Source organism: Nicotiana attenuata, unplaced genomic scaffold, assembly GCF_001879085.1.
Source record: "Nicotiana attenuata strain UT unplaced genomic scaffold, NIATTr2, whole genome shotgun sequence".
Lineage (NCBI taxonomy): Eukaryota > Viridiplantae > Streptophyta > Magnoliopsida > Solanales > Solanaceae > Nicotiana > Nicotiana attenuata.
In genome coordinates this window covers 1-19,604 of record NW_017675357.1, presented here as the reverse complement: position 1 = coordinate 19,604, position 19,604 = coordinate 1, and the positions used below count along the sequence as shown (strand labels likewise).

The 19,604-nt window shown below is 34.2% G+C and overlaps 3 protein-coding genes across 3 annotated transcripts; 2 read left to right on the top strand and 1 right to left on the bottom strand.

Annotated features, from left to right (window-relative positions):
• The first annotated feature begins 3,959 nt into the window (after window positions 1–3,959).
• On the top strand, window positions 3,960–6,294 carry LOC109219983 (auxin-responsive protein IAA14-like). The gene is made up of 5 exons (XM_019384444.1): window positions 3,960–4,238; window positions 4,437–4,684; window positions 5,288–5,423; window positions 5,520–5,581; window positions 5,901–6,294. Exons 1-5 carry the CDS (start codon window positions 3,979–3,981, stop codon window positions 5,936–5,938), a joined length of 744 nt encoding a protein of 247 aa, XP_019239989.1. The 5' UTR covers window positions 3,960–3,978; the 3' UTR covers window positions 5,939–6,294.
• Window positions 6,295–9,976: 3,682 nt separating this feature from the next.
• Window positions 9,977–13,059, bottom strand: LOC109219982 (40S ribosomal protein S15). Its single transcript, XM_019384443.1, has 4 exons — window positions 12,949–13,059; window positions 12,690–12,835; window positions 12,334–12,391; window positions 9,977–10,565 (listed from the first exon to the last, which is right to left on the bottom strand). The coding sequence occupies exons 1-4, from the start codon at window positions 12,949–12,951 to the stop codon at window positions 10,317–10,319; spliced, it is 456 nt and encodes a 151-aa protein (XP_019239988.1). The 5' UTR covers window positions 12,952–13,059; the 3' UTR covers window positions 9,977–10,316.
• Window positions 13,060–16,252: 3,193 nt separating this feature from the next.
• LOC109219981 lies at window positions 16,253–19,597 on the top strand (the record flags this gene model as incomplete). Its single annotated transcript, XM_019384442.1, has 3 exons — window positions 16,253–16,570; window positions 18,219–18,913; window positions 19,171–19,597. Coding segments are annotated over exons 1-3 (1,440 nt in total), but the record flags the coding sequence as incomplete, so codon positions are not given.
• Window positions 19,598–19,604: the final 7 nt, after the last annotated feature.

Below are 19,604 nucleotides of genomic sequence, written 5' to 3'. Positions count from 1 at the left end.
TCTCTATCTTGTATTCCCCTCAACATGTTTCCTCCTCCCGATATTACCTGTCTAGTTTCTTTCATTGTTGTTATTTGTACATATACTATTAAATTGCACATGTTTGATATATAGGTGTCTTGTCATAGCCTTGTCACTAATTCGTCGAGGTTAGGCTATACACTTACTAGTACATGGGGTCGGTTGTACTGATACTGCACTCTGCACTTCCTGTGCAGATTTTGGTATTGGTCGCAGCTGATCGAGAGGCATAGCAGCTCGGACTGGTTCATCGGAGACTCAACGTAGATTTGTCGGCGTTCGCAGACCTTGAAGTCCCTGTCTATCTTTTCTGTTATTACTGTTTTTCATTCAAACAGTTTTATTCCTTTCAGACTTTTATTTGTAGTAAAATCCTAGAAGTTGGTGAATTGTGACTCTAGATCCGGGTGGTAGTAAGTATTGAAGTTTTTATATTATTCCAAACTCGATCGCTTTATTTCATTTTAGCTTATTGGCTATTATATACTGAATTGAATAAGGGTTGGCTTAATAATTCTCTAAAGTCGACTTGCCTAGCAAGTGGAATGTTAGGCGTCATCACGGTCCCGATGGTGCGAATTCCGGATCGTGACAATATGTATATAATATACATATATACAAAATAAATTATTTTTATCTGCTATTATTTTTTGGAGCGACTAAAAAAAAATATTTCTCAAATTAATAGTTATTATTAATTACCTATAGGAGTTTACTATAAAAGTTATGAAATTATACTTACACCATTGCATCTCCTTTAATGTGATTAATTTGGTCTTTAGTTAAAATAACTATTTCAATCCCGTCTACCAGATCAAATTGTCTTGCTTTCACTTAAGTAGAGGAAGACCAAACAAAGTAGTATCTATATTTTATAAATCTTGACTAGGCCAGTTGCTGTGGTTACATCAACAAAATGCAATTAAAACAGCCAGGTACTTTCCCATTTAATTTATCATTCTTTATCATCATTAAGTAAGTCATTACGAAACTAAACTTAAGTTACCTAAATTCAGGCCGGTTGATGATTGTGATGAAAAGGAAAATGGAACACATGAAAACAGATGGATAGAGTTGCAAGTGACATCGTACTTCTGTCCCGGGGCTGGGGGGTTTTGGTAGGGCTCTCCATAGATGATCTGTGTATTGTATTGTGCCCCCTTATGGTAGTTACCGGTCGATATATTTGCATGCCATTTTATTTATGGTTTATGTTTAGATAATTATTTATGTGATCTCTGCTGGAGTTACTAATGCTCTTTTGCTTTTTGTTTTTTGTTTTTGTTTTCCTTTTCCTTTTCCTGAGCCAAGGGTCGATTGGAAACAGCCTCTCTGCCCTTTCGGCTAGGGGTAAGGCCAGTGTACGTATTACCCTCCCCAGACCCCACCTTGTGGGACTATACTGGGTAGTTGTTGTTGTTGTTGTAGAGTTGCAAGTGACAATACATAATAATTCAAGTCCTACATTAAATAATATGGAGCTATCGGTATATACTTTAATAAGAAAATACTTTATTTTTATTTATTAGAATATACAATAAATATTGTACATCGGTGCTGATTGATCATGGCTCTTCATTGGACCACTACTCATTTCAGGCTCATTGTTACATTAACATGTCATTATTTCTCCTCCTATTATTTATATTTTTATTTTTCATTATTTAAAATATTTAAATTAAAAATTCCCCATCCACTTGACATACTATTAAATAAATAAAAAAAAGGAAAATCATTAGGGGGTATCATAATAATTACTCCTAGAATTTACATATGTCCCCAGCTAAAGCAAAAGCAATAATTTAAAACAATTACAGATTTTTTTTCTTTTTTAGTTTAATCATTATGTATTTAAAATTGAATGTCCACTTACTTCATTAGTATTAAAGGACACCCATCCTATCTAATTTAATTGTCTAACCCAAAATCTTTAATCTATATTTATATCTATCTATACTATATTAAAAGCACGAATGCCTTTAGTGAAATGTCGTTCACCTTTTTTACCCTAAAAATTTAATTTATATTGGACAAGATCGTCATTTAATTTATCTCAAAATATTTAGAATTTTTAAATCAAATAAAATTTTACTTATTAAAGTTTTCCTTATTAAAACGGTTACATATAAGTCTAAAATTTAGGACATCAAATCAATTAAAATTTGACCTTGTATAGATCAAACAATTCATTTATAATAATTTGTTTCTACTTTTTTAGACCTACAAACTAGGAACGTGCATTTATAAATTTTGATAAAGTATGTTAAGATTCCATATAATGTACAGTTATCTTCCAAATTAAATATTTAAACTATTCTATATACATCAAGTTTATATAATTATTTTCTTAAAAAAATAGTTTACCACAAAAGCCATATTCTATATTTGACTATCTATTACTTTAATCCATTATATTGATTTGGGCGAGAAGTAAATGAAAAAAAAAAAGTAAATTGAAGACTAATGTCTCCTTTACTGACATAGTTTTGAGAGGCAAACCAAGTTAAGAATTAAATAAATTAGAAAACAACATTTATTCTTAGAGGAATAATTCACAATTATATATTATATTTTACCATCGTGTGCTTCTAATAAGCTATTAATAATTTGACAGATAATAGTGTGATCGTATAACACACCTACAGGGAGGGCAATGAGGTGGTTGATGGTTTAGCTAAAGCTGGCTGCAACTTCCAATCGGCAGATAAACCATTGATTTTTGAAGAACCACCAGATTTTGTTAACACTTTTTTGCAAAAGGACCAAGCTGGAGTAATTCGTACAAGGAAGGCAACATGCTTATTACAACAACAACTGGAAGACGTAGATCAGGACATTTTTTATAACAACTCAAATGATCTGTGCATGACTGCATATAATAGCTCCTTTATAATGGACAATTATCATAGGATAGCTAGTGCTAGTATTTCTATTTCTCGCATATCAAACAACTATCATGCAGATGCGTACGCATCTCCCTCTCTATAGTTACTCTACTTATGTTTAATGCAAATTATCTTTCTCACCAAAAAAAAAAAAAAAATTGACAGACAATCCAATACGTTAATTCATTACTAAAATAACATTATGAATATTCATAAATTTTTACTCACTAATACTAACTAATAAATAATAACTTTCATAAACCACAAATAAAAAAATTATTTGCCAAACAAAATAACATAAAAAATAAAATTTGAAGAAAAATATAAGTAATCAAATTGAATACCTGACAAAAATTAGAACTTTAGATGAAAAGTTTTATCAAATTCACTTTATATTCTCAAATTTTGAGATGCGATTACTAAAGAAAGTTTTTGACGGCTCAATGGATTGTTAATGATTTTCAATGATCTACATGCAAATATAATTACAGATGATTGCAAAAGAACTTTGAAACGAGCTTATGCGCAAGGCGTTGGGTGCATGCTGCCATACGCCTGGGGCATTGAGGTGGAAGAATCATGATTTATTATTTTTTAGAAACTTTTATTTTTATTTTTGTTCTTTCATACAAACATAATATTTAATAATATTTATACGTTTGTTTAAAAAAATTTATAATAATTGACATGGGTAGACGTGCAAAACGCGTATAATAAAACTAATTAAACTAAAATGAAGGAATCTCATTCATCACGTCACACTAGATGTTATATAATTATAGTTACTAAATGCCCTCTAATCCTTTAAAGAAAAATACACCCTCTGATCCCAAGAAAACCAACATACCAAATATGTCCACGTGTCAACATGCCATAGGATTGTAATGTCATAGAAAATTGAATAATTGGTATATAAGCACATAAATCCATATACATGCTCCCCTTATTTGTTAGATCGAACTACACATTATAAACCTTTGTGTGAGTGTATCTATCTCTCTCTTCCTTTTAAGAAGAAAAAAATAAGAAGAAGTAGGCATTATAATCAAGAAAGAAGAGGTTGTGTTCTTTGATGGAAGTTGGGCGGAAAATGGACTTGAATCTCAAGGAGACTGAGCTATGTTTGGGGCTGCCTGGTGGCGGTGGAGAATTAAGAGCAGCTCATCCTGCTGATCAGAATAATATTGACTCCATCACTAAAAAAAGAGGATTTTCTGAGACTGTTGATCTGAAACTCAACCTTCAATCCAATGATTCTTCTGCCTTGGATCTGAAGAATAAGAATCCTTCCAAGGAAACTTGTAACAAGGACTCAACCAAACCACCGGCAAAGTAAACTCCTGTTTTTCTTCCTTTTACACTGTCAGCCAGTACATATATATATATAGCTAGGTCATGGGTTCGAGACGGCTGCCTACATCACACCTCTTGGGGTGCGGCCCTTCCCCGGAACCTATCATCTTTTTACACTATCATCAGTACATATATAGAAGTTGACGTATTTATGAAATATGTTTATGCAAATTCCAGGGCACAAGTGGTGGGTTGGCCACCAGTGAGATCATTCAGGAAGAACATAATGGCACAAAAAGGCATCAGCAGTAATAGTGAAGAAAGTGAGAATTCCAAGGGAGGAATAAGCAGCAGTACTACTCCAGCATTTGTGAAGGTGTCCATGGATGGAGCACCTTACCTTCGAAAGGTAGACTTAAACATGTACAAAAGCTACCAACAACTCTCTCATGCTTTGGCCAACATGTTCATCTCCTTTACTATGGGTAACTCCCCAATTTTCTACAATTTCAACAAGTTAATTAGTATATATTTTAACATGTTTGTAGCAGGTAATTATTAATTAATCACACTTATTATGGAATATTACATATATCTTTTAGGTGTCTTAATAGTAGTGTAGAAAGACTTTTACAACATAGAAATTGAACTCTTTCAACAATTCTCATAATTGCATCGACAAAGGAAAGTGGAGTTCTTTTCTACCAGATATGTTAGGATTTATCTTAATTAAGAAATCAAATTTTCTTATAGAATGGATGGAGGGATTAATATGATATGACTTTCTTTAGAACATCCCATTTAAGGATCTAATGGTGAAGAGTTTTGATTACTAAAACCATAATGCATGTAAGAAATGTCATATTTGAGGATAAACTAAAGTAATAAGTTTATTATGCGTTTTCAGAAGAGAATCTTGAAAATATTAAAGGGAAAAAGCTAGATGTTAGTATATCATGATCATATGGGTGCATATAGTACAGCCTAGCTAGCTTTTTAATACAAATATAGTAGCGTGTGATATTTTATAAAGTTATTTGAATTCCACTATCTAGTAAATAATTATGGGATGCATATTGATGGAACAGGTAATTATGGGGCCCAAGGAATGATAGATTTTATGAATGAGAGGAAACTGATGGATCTCCTCAACACTTCTGACTATGTACCTACCTATGAAGATAAGGATGGGGACTGGATGCTCGTGGGAGATGTACCTTGGCAGTAAGTTCTTTTTAATTTGTAAAATTGTTTTTCTCCTTACTATTAACAATATTCAAATGGGTAATCGAATTTCTGTACCCATATGATTTTATTCAGGATGTTTGTTGATTCATGCAAGCGTTTACGCATAATGAAAGGATCTGAAGCTATTGGACTTGGTATATATGGCTTTCCTTCCTTTCTAAGTTTCAACAAAATTACTATTTACTCTTTATATTATTTGTCCTTTAAGATTTTTCTATATTTTTTCAAAAATAAATAAATTATACTATTAGTTATAACAGTATCTGTTTAAACTATCATTTATCTCTCCCTAAGCATCTCATACTTGATACTCCATTAAATGGAACAACAAGGGTAAGATTTAAAGAAAATGTTATAAATGATGTCTTGCTTTTATGAAACGTCAAACATTTTTAGACAAATTTTGAGATCAGAGAGAAGTTTATCCTAATTCATTATCTCATTTAATTTTAGCACCAAGAGCCATGGAGAAATGCAAGAGCAGGAGCTGAAAACGTTGATGAAGCAGTTTATTATATATGTCTGTGTTTTTATTATATGTAGGTAATTCAAGAAATGATCTTTGGATTTTTGTAGTGAAAAAGAAGCAGCAATAAACTGAAAACCCTAATCTCTGGTTTGTTTATTAGGAATGGGGCTTGTTTAATAATTGTCCCAAATTTCTTTCCATTTTCTTTCTTCTCTTTGGGTGGTTGTTCTTGTCCTCTCTGTCATAGTGTTTTATTCCTTCATTTAAATGACATTTTCTCCAGTAACCAGATTTTCCGCATCATGTATCTTATTTATTCATCCATTTATGTATAATCAATGTGTATTTTATCGAATTAGTATCATTTATTATTATGAAGTCTACGTTTTGAGGGAACAAGGCCATGTGCATGTTTATGGGTCTCGGCCAATTATTTAATCTTTGTTTATTTACTCCATTTCCCTTAAAATTAAATATTATTAATATCACTCGTACACGTACATGTAAGGGATGGACTCCACGGCTTTTAATGACTTTGAATTTTGTAATGTAAGGACTGTGCAGGATAATTAGGAGCACATGCAACAAGCAGCTCTATAATACTCTCTTCCGGTCCAAATATTATTCAATGTTAGTTATCTTGACAAACTGAATATTTGATGGTAACAATTGTTGCTCCAATTATTATGGTGTTAATTAAGTGATATATATTTAAAGAAAAAATAAAGGGGTATTGTAGACAAAGACTCTTAGGCCTATCTATATATATATACACAGATAAATAATATAATATGCACAGAAGATTGTTGTGATTAATTTAAGATTCAAAGGATCACTACACTGTCAATAATTAATAGGTCAATGGTATATAAAACTTGCTATTTCGAGAAGTAGTTGATCAAGAAAATCCGAGGGTTGAGTCTTTAGAGTAATGAATGCGTGCTGATCAGTTGAATTTGAACTCTCCATTTAATGCATTGTTTCCTCTCCTCCCATCAACACCCATTATTCACTCATCCACTTGTAGCAAAAATATGATCTATTCTCGGATCATACAATGTTTCTGTATGTCTGGGGACAAATAAAAAACTACCTACTAGTTTTTTCTTGACAAGTTGGCAAAATTAATAATGGAAGTGAACCAACCTTGAATCTCTTTTTAACCGTTTACTCTTTGCCTACGTACGAAAATCCCTTGTTACCAAGTGGCATTTCTTGGTTTTTCTTTCATACATGGGTAACTTTAATCTTTCGACAAGTTATAAGCGGCTTGTTATTTTTATTTGCCACTAGGCTGCGATTTTCTTATTTTTTAATCTTTCATCCGACAGCTACTGAAGGGTTTGGCATATGCAGCAATCGTTTGGTAGAAAGATCCATGAAAGCCCATATATTCCACCTACACCTTCCTACTACACCGAGAGAGATAAAAAGCTAACTCTTAGGCGTCGTTTCATTTAAAGATATAAGTTATGCTAGAATTAGTTATACTGTAATTAATTATGTTAGAATAGTTATCTTGATATTATTTCTTAGGGAATCTTATATATATGTCTCAAATAAGTTCCAACTTATTAATATCTAGTCGTTAATCATAAACTTACCAAAACTAGCCATTAATCATAGACTTACCAAAACTAGTCAAGCACATAAAAATTGAAAACCTAAATAAATAAGGTTCATTCTCTCAAAAAATCACACGCAAAGATCTCCTTCCATATTTTTAAGCGTGATCAGCAACATTGATGCAAAACGGAAAGAAAATTTCATGGATGAGGTAGCAAACAATGTGATGAAATACAAAATATATATATATATATATATATATATATATATATATATATATATATATATATGTATATATATATATAAGATTCCAAAAATCTAAGCAAAAAAAGACCTTTTTCAATGGGTATGGTTGAAATTCATTGAAAAGAGATGAGTCAATATACAAATTTTCATAAAGATTGGAGGTTATTTGGACTGATTTGGATCAAAATTCGTAGTTAAAATCGAGTTCAAAAAAATTTTCTGCAACACATGTATCACGCAAAAAGGTATACATGTGATAGACATTTGATACAAAATGATACATATATGATAAATAAATGATACCAATGTCATTTTTTCATGTTTCATCTTCTAATTCGAATTTTCAATTCAAACCACCTCAAAACTCCGACAAATCATCCGAAAACTGAGATTCAAACTCCTTGAGATGTACCCAATTTATTCTACTAACACTCACTCAAAACAAAGCAAAAATTTAACCTTTTTTTGGCTACAAATAGCTAATTGGCTAATATTAGTAACTTTCGACTAATATTAGTAATATTTAATGAATTGGCCAATTTTTGTAATGAGCTACTTATAAATGGACATAGCTGGTAGTTTCCTTATTTATTATTGACTGTTTAGTATATTGTCTAATCTAGGGGTTGTCAATTTTAATGCTTTACCCTAGAATAACTTATCATGAGATTACTAGTCCATCCGACTATTTTCTTTATCCCAAGATTAGTAACCAAATAAGGGATAAAGCGATAGAACAACAACGACTCAGTAAAATTCCACTAGTGGAGTCTGGGGAAGTAGTGTGTATGCAGACCTTACCCCTACCTGAGGGAGTAGAGAGACTGTTTCCAAAAGACCCTCGGCTCAAGAAGACGAACAGAGAAAAGAGACAATATATCAGTACATCAACAGAAACCAAAGGAATAATAACAACATCATAAAAATCAGAAAATAGATGAAAATCAATAGAAATAAATAGTAAATAGACCCAACACTATAAAAAACGAAAGAGTAGTGAGAACACAACATAAACCACTTAGCAATCTAAGACAAAAATCCTTTCAAACTAGCCTCACATAGTTACGAAGTAGAAATAGGGGCAACTACCTCCTACCCTAATACTCGACCTCCCAACTTCCTATCAAGGGCCATATCCTCGAAAATTTGAAGTCACGCCATGTCGTGCCTGATTACTCTATCTGATACTTCTTAGGCCGCCCTCTACCTCTTCTCGTACCTTCCAAAGCCAGTCGCTCACACCCCCTCATCAATGCATCTGGGCTTCTCCTTTGTACGTGGCCAAACCATCTGAGCCTGACTTCCGCATGTTAACATCAATGGGAGTCACGCCCACCTTCTCCCGAATATCATTATTCCGAATATTATCCATCATACCAAACGACCACTTAATGATGTTTTTTAACTTCTCGTTAGTGTGTTATATTTTATGTCTATTCAAAATGTTTCCGAAGACCGAGAAGAGCAGTAGGGAGTGGCAAAAGCAATGCACAAGTACTTTATTTACAACAGAGAGAAACTTCCTCCTACTACTTGCAAGAAACTAGAGTAGATGATAAAAATATCACTATACTTTATACCTTTCCAGGTACTGCTCGACAGACTGTGTAGCATCGAATAAGATGAAAACAGACCTATTTACTTCTTCCCGTCCTCTTTGTTTTCGTTGGTCACATTATCTTCAAGAGAAACTCTCTGTATTTAAGATTCCGTTTTTAGTAACTCTTCAAAATTTTAATTCAGTTAGCAGCTCAAGCATTTAACAGATGAGAATTTGGCGTAACTTGGCTGTATATCCACCTTTTATGGTGAGAGACGGAGTGTATGCGTGTGTGTTTCGGGTGTGGGGGTGGGGGAGTCCATCAAGGATAGCAGAGTAAAAATTCCAGTATCAACTTTCAATAGAAAGGAATTCCACTCGCAATGTGAAAGATGATCATTTTTACTGGTACAAGTCGAGCTCATTTAGACACCTTCCCAACATCGCACATGCCATTGACACCAAAATATGTTACAATTTCAATTTGCTTGTGGAAAATTGTTTTATAAGCTCAGCATATTCCAAAAACAAACTAATAATTCAGAGCACATCCTTTTCGGCAAATATTTTGAAATTTCAGAACCACCAAGGCACCGTTTAATTCCATAACCTATATTATCCTGTAATCATCCTTCCAGCTAAGCACAGAGCAACTCTCACATGAAAAGATTTAGGCCAACTGTCCAACATGTCCCAGGATGCACAAGCTCAACCACAATTACACAAGATATTCACAAACAAATAAAGAAAGTGCAAAGGTTCTCACAAAACTATAATTCATTCAACTGTTAAGAACTCAAGAAAAGACTCGAGTGTGCTAGGAAATCAGGAGAGAACTTGAATATACGGCTTGTGAGCATCACTCATCAAGCCCTCTCCTAAATTGAGCATTTGAAAAGAAAAGTCTAAGACACGAACGTCATAACAAACAACTAAAAATAGATATTTATCGGCTGACCACTGCAATTTCAAACTCAACTCTTTCATAATCTGTGGCCTTCATCAAAATTCTATTAAAAGAAGGCACTAAATAACCTGACATCCCATATTACTTCAGAGGAATGAACCTGGATGAGTGAGTAGCACCAATACCGGGTCTCCCGTGCTTGACAGGCTTGTATGAGATTGAGAACTCAGCCAGATAGTGACCAATCATCTCAGGCTTGACCTCAATCTGATTGAACGTCTTTCCATTGTAGATTCCAATGACACTTCCAATCATCTCAGGAACAATAATCATGTTCCTCAGATGAGTCTTGACAGGCTCTGGCTTCTCCCCTGGTGGCGCCTCACGTTTCTGCATTAAAATGCTCAAATGAAAAGGTGCACTAGCATACCAAACAAAGATAAGCAATACCAAATTATACATACATATGGAACTCATACAACACTGAAGGAATAAAATAAACAAGGAAACTTTTATAATAACTACAACACAAGGTGTGCTACTCCTAGGGCGGGAAGAAGATAAGAAAACGCGAAAATATGGTGTGTTCACTCACTTAAACAGCAACTTCGAGAAACGATGTAGATATCAATTCGTCTAGAAACCAACAAAAGCGTGCTAGACAAACGGGTAGAATCACACATAAAATTGCCCTGGGGCCTGGACTACCAACAGAGATTTGGTTCAGGACAAGCAAAAGCCTGAGGAGATTCTTATTCTACCCTCTGATGCTACCAGTATGTAATTCATTGGAACAAAATTATGCCTCAGCCAGTAAAACTCAAAGAGAAGAGTGAGCCCAAAGAAGCAACTTATTAAAGGTTCTGTCACTCAAATTTAAATACCAATGGTTAACAATAGTGAAAATGCAACATAAAGCAGATAACGAAATCAATTTTTTCCTCAATCATGTCATAATCAGTCAAGAAGAGCTTTTCTCATGAAAAAACGGGATAACTTGTTTTCTCAATCCAACCTTAGTCTATACAAGCTAACCACCATGTACGTCAAAGACTTATCAGGATTCAGACTACAAGAACCAAGTAAAACTCTTTTCTATGAAAGTCTAGACAAGCTAACCACCATGTACGTCAAAGACAGATCATGATTCAAACCAAAAGAACCAAGTAAAACTCTTTTCTATGCTTAAAGCAACATTTGTTCATATGCTTCAAACCTTCTTTGAGTCCCGTTTTGGGGGTTTACACTAATGACGTTTGACTATTGCAGCCAAATACCATATACGAACTTTTCAAAGTTCTTCTGTCCATATATTATCGGCTATTTATTAATTTTAGTACCTACAATATCATACGCATTTTGTGATTATCCTTGAATTTATGTGCAAAAGGTGCCAAATCATTCACTCACTAATAACATCAGCCAGAAGAATGGTAATTTTCTTACTGTTAGAGATCAGAAAAGAGAACGGTAATTTTACAGCCCAAAAAGAATTATAAACACTCCATTACTTACACCTTATTGTTTCAACAGAAGTGTTGAAGAATCTGGTAAAGATATTAAATGTGCTGTGGACTAGAAACTGGCTAGAGTAGGAAAATGGGTTGTTAGCATAACAGGATGATTATATGTTACTCCGTGTGAAATCAAAGTTATGTACACTGCAGGACCCAACTTAATTTAGTTTATAGAGATGAGTTTTGGGTGACGAAATTTCCCATAGAGAAATCCAAGTCAACAACAAAAATTAAGTTAAGAAAACTAGAGAAACAGGGGGAAAAAATCAAAACACTAGAGACAAAAGGAGAAAACAATATGCAGGAAGCCAGGAACCATCCAATAACAAGTAGACAATAAGTAATCTTCTCATCATGGGATGGGCATCTATCATATCATATAAGTGCTTTGAAGTGCAAAAGCAACTATCCAAGAGACCAACTTGGCTATCATATATCATCAAAAGTAAGCTAAGTGCAAGTATGTACCATTGATAAACTATCTTATGCTTCATCAGCTATCACTGAAAAGGCTATACAGCAACTACTCAAGCAGTAACACCCAAAGTCATATATATTAGTTGGTCAAATGGACACAGTGAGAACATTTAAGGGCACACCGCACAAGCAACTGAAAAAGGACCAATAATTAACATGCATACCGCCTTGCGTAGCTTCTTGATCAACGCCATTGGCTTCCTCTTCAAACCTCTCTGGAACCTACAACAAATGGGCCCAACTTATTATTAAGGGCCACTAACAAACCTAATGAAGCTATCACTAGAATTGTACTTCGTCATCCTATTTTGCTTGGCATTTGTTCGACTAAAACCGGAGTTCAAAAAAAATCGGCACATGAACTAAATATTTATAGTATTACGTATAAAGACCCTTGTATCATCCATTGAGGCATAAAATTAAGTGAACGTTCAAATTAATAAGTTTGTCTCAATGCTTAACCAAAAAAAGGGAACAATGAGCAACAAATTGGGTTGAAGAATATACAGTACATAAATACCTTCTGCGAGGACGAGCATTAAAGAGCTTTACGAGCTCGTCAGTGGACATGTCAAGCAAAGCATCGAGATCAACCCCTCTGTAACTGAACTTCTTGAACGTCCTCTTCTTTGGCTGTCCTGCCGTCACATCGGCTTCAACATCCGCCTATAAAACAAACAACTGTAAGAACACCGAGAACATGCAAAAAGCATCTGCGTGTATGCACAAACAGCTATAATGTGAATGCTTTGCAATGACGATGGTACGAAGAAAGATACCATGGTTGTGGAGATGGAATTGGCAACCTAGCAACGAAACAGATCGAGTACAGTAGGGGCTAGGGTTTTCTGGTGAGAATGGAATACATATCACAAGAGGCTGAGATGTTGGGGCCAAATGGGCCCTTTGATGGATCTGCTGGGTAAGTGAGTATAAGGGGTGAAATTCAAAAATAGCCACATTTACAACTGGTCGTTCAAAAATAGCCCAATTTCAAAAGTAATCGATATTTAGCCACTTTTCATGTAAAGATAAATCTGAGTGAAAATATTGTTCAAAACCCGGAAAATACGCCAGCATATTATGCTGGAGTTTCAGCATAAGTATACTTGAACTCCAGCATATTATACTGGAGTTCCAAGATTTGTATGCTGGAACTCCAGCATAATATGATGGAGTTCCAGCGTAAGTACACTAGAACTCCAGCATAATATACTGGAGTTCCAGCAAGTATACCGGTCCAGCATAATATACTGGAGTTTGGAGCACCAGTGCTCCAGTCTCCAGTATATTATACTGGAGCCAGCAAAGTATACCGGTCCAGCATAATATGCTGGAGTTCATACACAGGTGCACCGAACTCCAGTATATTATGCTGGACTGGTCTCTGCTGCAGCAAAATAGTGGCTATTTTTCATTGACTTGGTAAACGCTGGCTATTTTTGAATGACCAGTCCGAAAACTGGCTATACCGTACTATTTTAACCAATTAGGGCTGGCAAAAATGGCCCAAGCCCATCCAACCTACCCAACCCACCCAATATTTCATGGGTTGGGCATGATATAATTCCTGATGGGCTGACTTTGGACATAGCCCATATTAACCCAAAAATCAGCTAGCCCAAGTGCAACAGTGAAGGAACCCAAAGCTAACTCGTGTCCAAGCTTTAAGGGTATTATCACTTTTAGCCCGTGTCAGAAACTGTTTATATCTGATAGTCGAAAAAGTGTATAAAATTTATATAATTTTTTTTATATAATATACAGAATGTATATATATACAAAAAATATCCAAATTTTATATATTTTTTCGACGATTATTTTTACAGCGGCTATATAGTGTCATTTTTCCAAGCTTTAAATTGACAAAGAAGAGGAAGAACTCACATACAAAGTTCTCTTTGCTCCTTTTCCCATTTCATTAGTTTTTCTCTATTTCTTTAAAATAATTCTTTTCCTATTTGACTGACTCAAAAATTAATTACTAAATTGTACTCTAGAAAACAGAAAAATATTGTTTTCATATATTTTTTTGTTTCAGAAACCAATGCTTAATGTTACATCTAATAAAAAATATGCAAACAAATATACCTAGAAGTATTAGCTATTTTTTCATTCTTTGGAAAAAGTATTAGATTAGACAATCATATCAAAATATAAAGAATTTTTTGATTGGTTCTGATTTATTTTCTTTTTTGATAGGGTAAAATTAAATAATTTAGATACTCACAAAATATCAGTTTTACATTAATTAATTTTATTAGAGAAATGTTTGAGTACTAATAAAACTTATGACTAACAAAATCTAAAACGTCAACACATAACTAGTTATCTGATGTCAAATTGTGAAATGTTTGCACTATTATGTTGAAAATTTGAAATGCATTGTTAGGTTGATGCGATTCATGAGAATAAGTTAACTAGTTTGTATTGTTGATTTACAGTGGATAAATGCAAAGTTGATGACATTTTAAAAATTTGGTGAAGTTGGCGGGTTGGGCATAACTCATTATTTAGCCCATCTTGACCCAAGTGAATTTTGGGTTGGGTTGGGCATTGATCCATTTATTAGTTCAGCCCATCTTGACCAACCAAACATAGCCAAATAGCCCATTTGCCAGTGAAAATAGCACGGGCTAGCCAGTTTTCAGACTAGTAATTGAAAAATAGCCAGCGTTTGCAAAGTCATTGAAAATAACCACTATTTTGCTGCAACACGGAAAGTTCCAGCATAATATACCGGAGATTGGTGCACCTCTATATGAACTTCCAGCATATTATGCTGGAACTCCAACACACGGAAAGTTCCAGCATAATGTACTGGAGATTTGAGCACATGTGTATGAACTTCCAGCATATTATGCTGGATCAATATATTATACTGGAACTCCAATATATTATGCTGGAAGTCCAGCATATTATGCTGGAAGTCCAGTATATTATGCTAGAAGTCCAGCATATTATGCTGGAAGTCCAGTATATTATGCTAGAAGTCCGGTATATTATGCTGGAATATTTTCGGATTTTGAACACTGTTTCGTTTAGATTTATCTTTACATGAAAAGAGGCTAAATTTCGATTACTTTTGAAACTGTGGCTATTTTTCAATTACCACTTGTAAATCTAGCTATTTTTGAATTTCACCCCATTTGCCACCCCTAAGATCAACTACCAGCGCCGGCTCTAACCTTGTATCTAATAAGGCTTGTGCCTTAGGCCCCAAAATTTGGGAGGCCCCATTTTTTTTAAAAATAATTGGTTAATAGGTGTTTAAAAAAATATTTTAATTTCCTGGATGAATCACTTAGTTAATTGGTAAGTTGAATTGGCTCGAAGTAAACATCGATACAAATAAGTTTTACCCTCCTAATAGTTCTCACAATATTATATTGCCAGCTAGTTTATTTTGTCAAACCAAGTGATCAACCTTCTGGAAAAAATCAAAAGTCTAAGCCCTTCATCTTAATTTGTCTTAAATCTCCTATCAAAAGCATGCAAAATATTTCAACTATAGCTAGCTAGCTGCCATTTTGGACCATGCTACATAAACTTCAATTGTCATAACTGAAAAGCCACACAACCAATTCTATTTAAGTCCAAAATATATATCATTCTCAACTATATAGATCTATACTTTCTCACAACCATACATATCTCAATATACTCCGAGCAACTAATTAGTTTTTTTCGTTAATTGATCAAAGGTTTTGCTCGCCGGGGTCTATCGGAAACAATCTTTCTACTTTCTCAAGGTAAGGGTAAGGTCTGTATACACACGATCCTCCTTAGACCCTACCCGTGGGATTATGGTTGTTGTTGATCAAAGGTTTTCGTTAATTGAACAAAGATTTTTACTCGCCGAGAGTTTATCGGAAATAGCCTTTCTACTTTCTCAAGGTAGGGATAAAGTCTGCGTACATACTATCCTTCCTAGATCTCACCCGTGAGATTGCACTGAGTTTATTGTTGTTGTTGACCAACGGTTTTGCTCGGTGAAGATTTATATAGCTAACTCTAACTCACTTGAAACCGTGACATAATTACTGCTATTGTTGTTGTTATTGATCAAAGTTCTTACTAACAATGGATGTCAAGAATTGGTACAGAAGCTTTAGCACAAGAAGCACAAGAAGTATTCAATTGGGAAGAAATTATCAAGATGAAGTTGAAGGAGTGAAAGAAACAGTATTTTCTAAAAGTGGAGGTAGCAAAAGTTCAATTTGGAAAGTTTTGTGGAAAAAGTTGACAAAGGAGAAAAAAGAAAAGAAGAAGGGATTAAGGCTTGAGTTTTCTAGGTCTGTGCATGTACAAAATCCTCGTTATAATGAATACACTTATGCACAGAATTTTGACAATGGTTTCAACTCAGACGAACCTGATCATCTTTTTAAATCATTCTCTGTTCGTTTTGCTGATCCATCCAAATACTCCTTTTGAAGTGATTAAGAGATTGATTTGTAATTAATCATGTGATTAATGATAAATGCATAAGTGTTTTCCTTAGGCTTTTTTTTCTATAGTTTTTAAATTATTGATAAGTATTGTTTAAAGAAGGGGAGCATTGGAGCAACGTTAAAGTTGTCTTTCGTGTGATTTATAGGTCTCAAGTTCGAGTCGTGGAATCAATAATTAATGCTTGCATTAGGGTAGATTACCTACATCATACCCCTTGATAAGTACTGTTTAAAGAAGGGGAACATTGGAGCAACTGTAAAGTTTCTCCATGTGATCTATCGGTCACGAGTTCGAGCCGTGGAATCAGCCGCTAATGCTTGCATTAGGGTAGACTACCTACATCTCACCCCTTGAGTTGCAGCCTTTTTTCGAACCTTGCGTAAATACGAAATACTTCGTGTATCAGACTGCCTTTTTTATGAGTATTGTTTAAAAGTACTTCTAAATTGTCAAGAGTATAAAAAGTCTTGTCTTGATATAAGGAACAGTTTTAGAGAAAAGCACAACTTTGGCGTTTATAAAAGGAGTAAGATGACTATATAAAATCCTCTAGATAATACATTATATTGCGTAAGAAAGTTTTTTTTTTTCCTTTAAGAAAAGCTTTACCATTGATGAGGAAGATTTGAAACCACAGTGAAGCTCTTGGGCCTTGTATACGATCTGTATAGAAATAGCCGACTGAAGCTACAGTTTATTTTTTCTAGCTAGTATACATTGATTAGATACTTATAGTAAATAGTTATACATATAGTATTAATTAGATTATACATATATTAATATCCGATGATTATTCTTAGTATTCCTTTCTTTAGTCGAGTGTCTATCGGAAACAACCTCTATACCCTTCCAGAGTCGAGGTAAAGCTGTGTTCATCTTACCCTCCCCAAACCCCACTTGTGGAAACTTACTGGATTTATTATTGTTGTTGTTATTATTGTTGATTATTCTTAGTTTAAGTTGTCATTGGGAGGCTATTTAGGTTAATTTTTGGGATATTATCACTATTAGCTCGCACCAAAACCTATTTACATTCGGTAGCCGAAAAAGTATATAAAATTTATATATCTTTGTATATAATATACATAATGTATGTATACAAAAAATATTTATTTTTTGCTATTATATTAAAAGCGGCTATACAATGTCATTTTCCCTTAGTTTTTCTATATAAACTGGGTTGGGTAAGAGATGAGGCCTTTGCAGAAGTGATTTTCAGGCCCAATACGCTCCGTTTGGTTTTAAACTCTCTTTGTTTAATTCAAAATCACAAAATTGATATCAGAAATATCGTTTTTTTTGGGAAAAGTACAGAAATAGCCAATTTAAATACAAACTTACCGAGCTGTAGCCCAAAATTAGACACTTACCAAAAGTAGCCCAAAATTAGAGATACACGTAAGGAAGGATTCTTCTATCCGAGAATCACGCTAAAAATCTTCCTTCCTTCCCTGTGTGTATCAATTTAACAGATCACGACATTCTCTACCTCTGTAAATCACGACATTCTCTCTCAAAAAAATTCTCAAAATGAGCTCCAAATTTCACTCAAAATCGATCAATTTCACTATATACCTTCGCAATTTCTGTGTAGATACAGCTTTTGCAATTTCTGTGTAGAAGGAACTACGAACTGCAATCACAATCAATCAAGGAATTAGTGAGTTTTGACCTAATTTCAGCTACTTCTATGGCAAATTTACCAATTTTTATTCAGTATGGTGGCCGATGGAATGTTGACAACAGCTTTGTAGATTATAATGCAGACGTTGTAATAGTTACTCCAAATATAAGTTTTGAAGATTTTGTAGACGTGATTTCGAAACAACTTAAGATAGATACTTCATTGAATGATATTGAAATCAAATACACTGTCCAAAACAGTTCTCCGCCAATAGTGATACACAATAGTATGGGTCTATGTGTATATCTTGAGCTGAAAAAAAGCTCAGAATTTACAATGTATCCCCTTTGTATAACATCGAGTGAAAAGGATATGGACATGATCTGCTACAATTCCAATTCTGCTGTGATTTCCTCAGAATGTGCACAAAGCTCAGTTGTAGAGGAGAGATACAATGGCGATACAATTAAGATGATCGAGTTTGGGGATGGAGAAGACTGGAATGATACAGAATCTGATGAAAATACAATAATAACTGACCCTCAACACACAGATGTAGAAGAAGGTCAAATTTATAAAGACAAGGCAACGATAATCAAAGTCATGAAGCACTTGGCATTAACGGAAAAATTTCAGTTTAAGGTGCATAGATCAAGTGAAAGCAGGTATCAAAACTTTTATTGTATAATTATGTATCTCAATGTATATCGTAGTTGATGTTAGAAGCATAATTATGCAGAAAATAAGTTGTTACTTGTAAGTATGTGGATGTACACTTTTAAATTGTGGTTGTCGTCGTCTAGTACTGTATAGTCGTTGTATTTTTTCATCTAGTATTGTTGATTGCAGTGTGTATCACTATGTATCATTGTATTTCATGTCGCTCTGTTTATTGATGGAAAAGTTTATATCCTTGTCGTAGGTACTGCCTAGTATGCATCAACAACAACTGTGATTGGTATTTTAAGTCTTCGAGCCTGAAAAAAGCAAACGTTTTCAAGGTCAGAAATTTCAGCAAAGTGCACTCATGCCCCCTGAAAGACAGATCTTACGCACAACGTCAAGCTACTGCAAAACTCATCGGCAGTCTTCTGATAGACAAGTATAAAGACCCAAAAACAATATACACTCCTAATGACATAATTGGAGACATGAACAAGCAGTATGGTCTTCAGATGACATATATGCAAGCATGGAGATCGAAAGAATATGCAGTTCAAGTACTGAGAGGGAACCCAAGCGAATCATATGAAAAGCTGCCAAGCTACTTTTATATGCTAGTTCTTACAAATCCTATGTCGGTGGTAAATTTGAAAAAAACAGAGGAAGACTTGTTCATGTATGCTTTCGTTGCAC